We start from the raw sequence: 10,254 nt of genomic DNA on the forward strand, positions 1-10,254 counted from the left end.
ACCCCTGTCACTGTCATTTACACCGTTTTGTTTATACCTTCAGCTTTTGCCATTGACGGTCTGTTCATGCTGAAGAGAAAATCAAAGTATAAAAAATACAAACATTACAGTTAATTGGATGTCTCTGGGAAAGGGAAAAACATAACTGAAGTGATGATGGCAGGCTTGTTTTGCATGTCACAGCAAAGGAAAATGTTTATGAAACAAAAATGTCACAAAGGCAGATGAAAAAGTCAAATGAGTATAACAGCAAACTCAACAGCAAACAGTGGCAAGGATTAAAGTCTCTGCCTCGTTGTAGGTTTAATTCAAGAGGCCATTGATGTCTTTTTTTTCTGGCTGATGTCTTTTTCTGGTCCAAAGCTGTTTTTGACAGTAACACATGCCAAGCGCTTTGAATGGAGAACCATTATGCTCTCAATGACGTCTGGGCCCTTTGGCATCAACCCTCCGTAAATCTTTTAGAAATTCAAATTACATTTCAAGCATATATTAAAATCAGTATTAGTATCAGCTTCCTTTCACAGAGAGACGCCACAGTATGATCTGATACGACTAGTGAAGATGGATCACAAATGACGCAACAATGCAGATAAATGTTTTTGTGCCAAGATATCCGGATAGAGTTCTGTGAAATGAACACGAGTACATTCTGGCCCATTATTCGTTCTGCCACCAATAAACTCAAAGAGGGAGCCAATCAGGAACAATGCTACCGCCGCACATTACTGATAAGATGAACAGCATAATACCTAACAGATTAGGAGCTTCCAAAACTGTGAGTCACATTTTTTAAAATCAAATTTTCTTCTAACTTGCTGAACCAGAGAGATGATGTTCTCTTAACTTTTTGTTACATATTGGGATAACTTCTCAGTACAGTCGAAAGGTAAAATAATTTAATCAAATGTTTTCCATCAAATTATAAACTGTATCAGTGGCATGAAACTGAAAAACTTCTTTTGTTATAGAACTGCCTAAATCTAAACCAAAACTAGACCAAAATCTTTACAGTTTGGACAGTCAAAGACATGAATTGGTATTTTTTTAAGACTGTTGTATGACAGAGGATGAAATTTTAAAAACTTTCCACCCTGTTGGAGCCTTTATGTGTCTTCTGACACGAAAAACATGACACATGAAACATTCAAGGACCCCAAAGGCAACAAAATGCCAATGTGCCATGACGCCATGAGTTCAGCCCAGTCACAATCAACCTGAGTACAATAGTCATCCTTTTAAAATATATATTAAAGATGGGCTTCCAGCACCACACACACACACACACACACACACACACACACACACACACACACACACACACACACACACACACACACACACACACACACACACACACACACACACACACACACACACACACACACACACACACACACACACAGGAGAAACATTCAACTGAAGTGAATGTAAGGTGATTATAAGGTCAGCTACACCTTTTGAGAAAGTACTGGGAAACAGTAAAGTGTCACTTGCTCAGTCTTTGTTTTCACAGCATCTCAACGTAATCTTGTGTGCACACATGAACACATAAATACCATGAGTAACACACATACACACACACACAGAGGTTATCTGCGGTTATAGGTTGTCTAATGCAATACAAGAAACAAAGTCATTCCCTTTTCCACAGAAAAACAAATTCAGTGTCTCAAATCTGTGGTTTTTAATTTACTGCTACATAAATACATGATACATGACTCTGTACCATTCATTGCAGTAATTCAGCTGCAGCTTTGCTGTGCCCCTGTTGTTCCATCACTGCAGTCTCCTGTAGGTGCTTCCATGTTTGGGTGATAGCTTTGTTCCTTTCATCGACAGATAGTGCTCTTCACATGAAGACACAGGAAACACATGACAAGAGACTACTTTAATATTCAAATATACACTGACTGTGCTTTGTCCTTGGGATGAAAATCTGGACACCACATATTCAGATTATAAGGGTACAAAGACACAAAAGATACAAACCTTTGCTGAAGGTAGAGATTGCAGGTGTCCTCTAGACTGGCAAAGCTCAGTGTTTTTTGTTGTTGTGGAGACTCTGGAGGTGAAACACTGTACTGCCTCAGGATGTCAGACACCCCAAAATGGAAGATGAAAAGCTGACTCTGGATGTCTTCTTCAGAAGAGGCTCTGTAGCTAGGGTCCTGATCACCTGTGAGACATGTGAAAGCCTTTAGTTACAGTATTCGTTCAATTTCATGCTGCCGTCTTTCTGTTTCCATACCCACATTAATATGAACTTAACTTGAATGTCATACTCCTCTAGAAGATCACCAGTGATTCCCTCAATCAACACTTTTTTCATCTGAAGCTGACAAAACAAAACAGCAAAAAGACATTTTGCTTTGGGTTTACCTCGTATGAACAGAGTTTGCTGTTTGATGTTCAGAGCATACACAGGATTGCAAGGAGTAGCAATCAGATGAGTTTTGGGAGGAATCAAGAAGCACACAGTGGTTTTGTTGATGACATCTTGGAGGAACACTTTTCCATTTCTTTGCACCTTAAGGACCTAGTTCAGGCAAGAAAAAAAAGTTAGTGGTATCAAAGGAGAATAAAATTCTAATACTGTTAAATTTAAAGCCTTTTCTATTCCTGCTAGTAACTACTTCAGTGTTCCTACCAAGCTCTGCAGGAATGGCACTGATGCAGTGATAGTCGGGAAGTCCCCACTGTCTTTAGGCCTGCAGTGATATGTATATACACATACATCAACATACATATAACATATGTTTTTTTTTTTTTTTTGATGCACCATGATTACATTTAATTCATTCGGGTAACCTTTCGCTGAGCAGTGTTGTGGAGAATTGTGTCCCTCTTCCTGTGGTGACTGTGTGAATTGCTCCACTTTTACACACCACCAAAAGACGGACTTCTGCTGAAGCGAAAGTCTGGGAATCATCAGTAGACACAGGCCAGTAATCCACAAACTGCAGTCTGATGAAGGCACTGTCTGTTGCTGACATTAAGACAACAGACAATGGAGACCCTGAGGGAAAGACAAGAAAATGACACAGAAAGAGAATCAAACGGGCCAGAACTAACATAATGAATATTACAAACCTCTAACAAGCAAAAATGGCTGCTAGCTTGTCAGTCAGGCAAACACACACACAAACACACACAAAGTGTTGTTGCATCTTTCCACAAACTGATTCAGCCTCATTATCGCCTTTCAGTGAAATTTCTCTTGGGGAAATCCTAAATATATCTCACATCTAACTGAGATGAGAAGCTTGATAGAATTCACTGAATCATGATTTAATGTGCAAGCTGATAAGTTTGGGGGGCATTTAACCACAGAAGTACCCAGATATGCAGATAGAAGGAGAAGATTTTGTTGTTGGCAGTGGTTGCTACTGAAAGACGATGGACTTGTAATTGATGGCAGATTTATATATACTATTAAAAGCTGTATCTCATATTATGGGGTAATTTCCAGTCACTTTGAAAAATGCTGATGTCTGTTATGATTTCAAGCTCCGTGTGAGGATTTTCATGCATCCATCCATTTTCTGCTGCTTATCCAGAGTCAGGTCGGGGTTGCAGCAGGCTAAGCAAGGTAACCGAGCAAGACATCCCTCTCCCCTGCAATGTTTTCCAGCTCTTCCTGGGGAATCCTGAGGCTTTCCCAGGTCAGATGAGACATAAAATCTCTCCAGTATGTTCTGGGACTATCTCTGGGGTCTTCTACTCGTTGGATGTGCCTGTGCATCCTAATCAGATGCCCAAACTAGCTCAAACCGATCCTTCTGATGCCAATGAACTTTTTAGCCAATAGTGTTTGCAATCTCATTCTTTTTGTCACTACCCAAAGTTTATGATCGCAGATGAGGGATCGACTGGTAAACTGAACAACTCAGCTCACTCATCTCCACAACGCACTGCTGTATTTATCTCCTGCAAGAACAGGACTGTGACCCCACTGTGGCAATTTCAAAAATAATGACCATGAAAACTTCTGTTATTAAAATTCAAATGATTATTTGTGATATGCTAAAACTCTGTGTACAGTAGTATGAAGAAGATCCTAAAGTCAGACAACTGATTCAGTAATGTTTGTTATTCAGGAATATTTATATAAAATCTGCTAACATTTGCTAACATTAGCTAACATAAGGCACATGAAGCTAGTGGTACTCTACTCGCCTTAACTTAAAATAAGACCCTTCAGGTTTGCCTTTTCTAATCTATACTGTGTTGCTTAGTGCACTGCAGTGTTGCACAGGAAGTAATGCGTCTTGATCTGAAAGCACCAGGCAACAAACACTTGTGTCAAAAGTGCCATCAAGAGAACTGGACTGCTGATGCAAATTATGATGGGGTGCCATTACTGTACTCAGCCATCACGCAGAGCTTTATCATGCTAATTACATACATGCTGAGCTTATATTACGGTACTGATTTGTGACACAGTGGGAGAATTTTTCTCAAGTGCTTGTCAGCGGTATTTCAGTGATTTCTTTTATTACCTGTTCTAATATAATTTATTATAGATCTGCTCCATATTGTATTTTTAGGGACAGGTGTTTTGTAGGCAGAATACAAAAGACATAAACGTAACCCAATATGCATTATTTGTAAACAGTATTTAACTTGTATCTAGAGACACTAGATACTAGAGATGAAGGGAATTGCGTTTACAGTGAAGCCACTTGGATTCACAATGCAGCTGTTAGGACAGAAGTGCAGCAGCCAGCACTTTCTGCACAACACCCTGGGCTACCCTGATAGAGAGCAAGAACTGTCCCTGGGTTGGTTGGGCAAGGTTGTATGATGTTGAAACATCTGAAACACAAGGTGACCTCAGGAACATCACTGAGGATGTGTCCCACCGCTTATTAAGATGTATCTTTGAATCAGAGCAGTAAGAGAAGATTGGTGCTTACTATGACTTTGTCTGTAGCTCATCACCAGAAGTGGTTTGGAGACATGGTTTGAGGCTAAACAGTGTTAACATGGCTTTAAATGTCTGTTAAACAACCTTGGTGGGAACATGAAGTGTATGAAACATGGTAAAACAATTCATACTGGTGCTGGTGGCACAAACATTTAAATACTAAAATTTTCATGGGATACTGATTTAAATGAGATCATTTATCAGATTATGTAAAAACTCCAAACCGTTTAAAGGTATTTTTTTTTATATTACGACATATCAGTAACAAAGAGAAATGCTAACTGACGCTGGGTATTTGATAGAAAGTAAGAGGTACCTCACCATAAGATTTGCTCACCAGATTGCCTGTCCCAGACACACAACAAAGCATTACTGAGCCCAAGACCTATGTAACGGGTGCATCTACTAACAGCAGAGCAGAGGATTTCCTGTGCGTTTGGCCACAACACATCTGGCATGGGTTCAACATCTGCTTAAAAAAAAGAGAAGGGATAAAAGCAAAAATTGTATGCATATTGTCCAACAGGCAAAAAAAGTGGTCATGTGTTAGATGTTGTCATGAGCATCCAGTAGATTCATCTCTCTGCTACTAAATATTCTACCTGGTTTGTTCCTTGGTGCTTCCTGCAGCAAATACTGAAGAAGATTGTGACTGCCACTCCACCACACACAGACAGCAACAGGCAATTCTGCTGAGAAGAGGTCAGAGATTAAAGACAACATCAATAGGAGCAGGGCCTGCCACTACAGACCTGAAAATGAATTTTAAGGATTTAATGAATATGCAGGATAAAATCCATCAAAATAACCAGCAGGGCTACATCCTTGTGCCTGTCAACCTGCTGTTTACAGAAAAATTCTGTTTATAGTTTATTATTCTGGAAATGACCAAATGTTTGTAGTGGAAAGGACTATGAAATAATGAAGCAATAGCTAACTGTTTTACATTATCCTTTATCATAGAAAATTCAAACTTTTAAACACTCAAATACTGGACAACCTACCACCACCCTACCTCCATTACAAACCTGGCTGAGACTTTGCTTTAGTATCACCAGGAAACTGTTCACAAGACAGTAGAAAGTGCAGAGTGCAACGTCTGAAAAAAAAAAAAAACAGGAGTTCGTGTAACTAATGCGAGAATTCTGCATTTACATTAAATGATTTACATGATTTATAGACAATATTATTAAGGGCACAATTTTAGTTCCAGTGGTGGGCAGACTCAGCCCCATTAAAAAAATTTAAACACTTTTTTAAAACACATCATGCAAAAAACTGTCAAAGACTGTGTGTATGAACAGAGCAATCATACAGTGTATGACAGCTGAGCTGTTGATTGTATTTGAGTGAACATTGTCACACCTTGGGCTTTTATTTGTTTCTTTTGTTTTCTCTGCGCCTGTATTGAAAGAGCGTTCTTCCCTTTGGCGACTCCAGGTGTCTACATCCACAACCAGATAGTGTGTCAACAGATCTGTCGTTTGTGCCTCGTGTGGACCTTCCAATGTCGTCCCTGCACAACAGCAAAAACTGGAAACTCTCAACTGGAGAGAACATTGATGGGACACTTGGTGCATTCACTGTCATTTAAACAGTATAACCACAGACAGAGATACTTCCATGCTCTGTTTGATTATACTATACAATAGCTGTAAAATATTTTTGGTGTCAATAAAATTATACCTGCTGGAATTTTGGGTGGTTTGAGTTTAGTTGCCACTGATAATGGAGACCATTTCATGCCCAGATCTCCCGAAAAGTTTGGTTCCTGAAGATTAAAAAGAAAGACCAATATAATTTACATTACAATAATATATATATATAATATTTTTCTCAAATAACTTCCAGAATTTGTAATTCAATAACATACGGTTGTATCTGGCAGCAGTTGAAATGACAGATTAAGAAAAAAATGGTTCCCAATCGGGTCAGTGATAAGAAAGGACAAAGGAGGGGCACATTTTTACAAATGAATCAGCCGATAATGTGCCCAAAGACTGCCGTTTAATGAGGTGAAAGAAAACAAATAGGACTTGGACTGGAGTGATTTTCTTTAAGTCATTATGTATTTGTGCACATATTTAGCATTTTCTCACTGTTCTGCATGATTGAACTAATAATAAAAACTAAGTTCACATTTAAATGGTGGTTGACAATTGGATTTCAATATGATGCTTAATACACAGTAATGTTCAATCCAGTTACAGTACAATACCTGCATCTGTGATGCTGCCATCTCTAACTCTTTCAGCCAGGTTTCTGTGGGGAAGTGATAGACTTCAAGCCAAACAGCACCGTTGCCTGACAGGAGGTATGAAGTTGACGATTCAGAATTAGAATGTGACATCTTTAATTAAAATCACACAATCACAATAGCTCAAGCAAGAGGTATAGTCCTTACTTACAGCTGATTGATGCAACTCCATAATGTCCCCCTTGAGATAGTTCAAAGGTCAAGCAAATGCTCCTTTTGTTGATATCTTCCTAATATTGACAAAAGAGTTCAAATCCCTCTTTTAAAAATATTTTACAGAAAAAATAAATGCAAAATTAAACCTACTGTATATGCATCAAGAATACAGGTTTTGTAAAACAATACCGAAGAAAACAGCTATATTTCCTTTTAACCTAATATAAGTACTGTTATCAACAACATATAAAAACTTGTGTTCTTCAGAAAAACTGAGAGGTTTAAAAACAAAATATGAGAAATCATAAAATACAATGATGAATGACAATACACACCATGATGTTAACAACACTGAGGGGGTGAATGTTGTCACAGTGATATGCAAAGACTCTGGCAGTACCTGTAGTGAAAGACAACAACACATTTTTAACAAATGAATGTCATTCTGTATTTACCAAATGAAAACAAAACCTTACACTTTTGAGACAAGGGTTTTATGCAGAAGAGGGACAATAATCACAACAGGAGCTGAAGAGAAGAATGGTGGCTGATCAGAGGCGTTCTACGCACCCATATCATCAATGGTTCCAAGTAGGTAGGCAGTCTCAGCCATTCTGGTCATCTGAATGGATGTGATTTCCAGTCTGTCCTCCAGCCACTCCGCAACACAGATCAGAGAAGACGCACACCACACAGACAAACCCCGGGAGTGACCCAGACTGAGATACCTGCCGTCTTCTGAGCAAGCAAGGCAGTTGGTGCTCTCTGGGAGCTGATGGATAAGATAACAATCAAAAATGAATATCTTCATTTCCTTTGGAAAACGCAGATCTTTTTATGCAATGAACTATTTCTTTTTATTAGAAAGGTAACTAGCAAGGGTTGTGTGCACATGTAAGGTCTTTTCTTTTGTTGATTTGACATTCTTCAAAATAATATACAGTTTAGGAAAGATTTTGCCAGGTGGCTTGTCAAGTCTCTGATGTTTCAGATCCCTGTCATGAAATTTGTACCTGTGTTGCACCGAACAATTCCAAAGTTTCCATTCTTGATTTCTCTGCTTTGCAAGCTGCTTCCAATTCTGAGTCTGTGGCACTCGTGGTGTACGAGAACGTCGAAGTAGTTGGTTTTCTGTAGCCTGCTGAATTTGATGCAACACTGCAATGTACAGGTAGTACATGTAGTTAGTATACAGGTGTCAACCTGCTACCTTCAAAACCAGGAGGAATCAAACGGATGCAGATATGCAGGCATATCTTAAGTAGAACTACTAAGTAACTACCCAGTAAACCATCAGTTAAAAAATATCCCATCACATGTAAAATCCAGCATTTATGATTATAAAGTAAACATTCAAAAGTGCTCATGATGAAGAATGGCCACTTTCTTGTGGCCATTCTGTGCAAATTTAAACAACTTTATATATTATTGGGTGAATTTATTCCATTATATTTAATAAGCATACATGTAAGCTTTTATAAGTTCATATGCGTTTAATATGTGAAGTTTGAAAAGTAAGTAGTTGCTATAGCTATCAAATAAATGTAGTGGAGTTAACAATAAAACTTTTACCTCTATAAATGTAGTGAAGTACACATGTTTCCAAATATAAGTTAAATGGAAATACTCCACTAAAGTACAAATAGATCAGAAATGTAACTATAACTGTGAAGTGACTCACTAATACTGTGACTAATGTGTCTGACTGAGGGAAGAAACATGTAAACTTATCAAACTAATTCATTAAAGTTCGGTTCACTTTTACACAGAAAGTTAACAAACAGCTGAGACTACACACAACAAATATCCCTAAAGCTAATGAGGTGTGTATGTAAACACTGAAAAGGTGAGTTGATTCCCACACAGCATAAACAGCATATTTGTATATCCAAGGCGAACTAAGAGCATGGAAAGGTCACAGTGAAGTGGTTAGCTATGAATTAAAAAAAAATTAAAAAATATCATGTCAAAATCTTGGTAAATATCACTAGCAATAGGTCCTACCTTAATAAAACCACAGCTCACGGCGGCCACACTAGCAGCCTTGAAGGGTGCTAATGTTTCACAGTTGTCATGACAACAGGACGCACCGTTACCAGGTCCACGGAGGTCTGCACCTGGAAGAACAGCCGGCAACAAGTGTCAATAAGATCTCAGATAAACATGGGGTTCATTTGTCAGATATTCGTTTAAGTCTTAATTCGCCACGGTTAAGACGCAGTCACGGATAAACGGCTTCCGATATCTGTCAAACCGGATCGTCGTGCAAGATCAATACGCACAATATGAGGCTTTGTTTCTCAGCTCACAACCATCAAAATCCACGAGAATCAATGGTCAGAAAAGGCATTAGTTGTGGTTGTGTGTGTTTTTTTTTAATATACATACACAAACAAACTCATATTCGTTTTAAGTGGATTTAGTGGATTATACTGCAAACGACAAAGAACAAAATAAAACATTTGATATATCTAATAAGTCACGCTTTATAAAGTGTTAATCAGTTGTGACTAATGGTTTTATTCAATATAAACCATTAACAAAAAGAGCTTTTGTGTTGACAGGCTGTGGAAAAATCCCTGCGGTCCATTTGCTTTGTCATTTCTGTTTGGTAATGTAATTATAAAAGCTCCATGCTTTAAGTCATTAATAATTTGATAATAAATGGACTTTGGCCCAAATGCTCCACAGCTTTTTTTTTTTCTCCCAGAAGTGGTTAATTAGAGGGGCTTCCTTAATTACACAACTACAAAGGCCTTACTGGAAACTAAACAACCCCAATTTGTTACAAAAAAAATGCCAAATAATACATCTTTAAATCATTAGTAAATTATTTATTAACCTTATGTGAAGTCATTACTTTCAACTAACAAGCCCTCCAGAGAGGATGACTTATTTGCACGTGTTTACC

At 38.2% G+C, this 10,254-nt stretch overlaps 1 protein-coding gene across 1 annotated transcript; it reads right to left on the reverse strand.

Annotated features, from left to right (window-relative positions):
• Nucleotides 1-1,732: 1,732 nt before the first annotated feature.
• Nucleotides 1,733-9,745, reverse strand: wdr93 (WD repeat domain 93). The gene is made up of 18 exons (XM_041038668.1): nt 9,742-9,745; nt 9,348-9,460; nt 8,984-9,048; nt 8,357-8,501; nt 7,914-8,115; nt 7,679-7,743; nt 7,339-7,417; nt 7,149-7,234; nt 6,617-6,701; nt 6,296-6,446; nt 5,959-6,029; nt 5,533-5,622; nt 5,268-5,399; nt 2,812-3,019; nt 2,651-2,711; nt 2,383-2,539; nt 1,993-2,179; nt 1,733-1,850 (listed from the first exon to the last, which is right to left on the reverse strand). The coding sequence occupies exons 1-18, from the start codon at nt 9,743-9,745 to the stop codon at nt 1,733-1,735; spliced, it is 2,019 nt and encodes a 672-aa protein (XP_040894602.1).
• Between the last annotated feature and the right edge of the window lie 509 nt (nt 9,746-10,254).

This window comes from Toxotes jaculatrix, chromosome 1 (assembly GCF_017976425.1).
Source record: "Toxotes jaculatrix isolate fToxJac2 chromosome 1, fToxJac2.pri, whole genome shotgun sequence".
Lineage (NCBI taxonomy): Eukaryota > Metazoa > Chordata > Actinopteri > Toxotidae > Toxotes > Toxotes jaculatrix.

Excerpts from the sequence above, each read along its gene's own strand:
- wdr93 (XM_041038668.1), bottom strand. Across the intron at positions 9,049-9,347 it reads TGAGCTGTGGTTTTATTAAG|TCAGACACATTAGTCACAGT; the intron begins GTAGGACCTATT and ends TTCTTCCCTCAG. Across the intron at positions 2,712-2,811 it reads ACAACACTGCTCAGCGAAAG|GCCTAAAGACAGTGGGGACT; the intron begins GTTACCCGAATG and ends ATATCACTGCAG.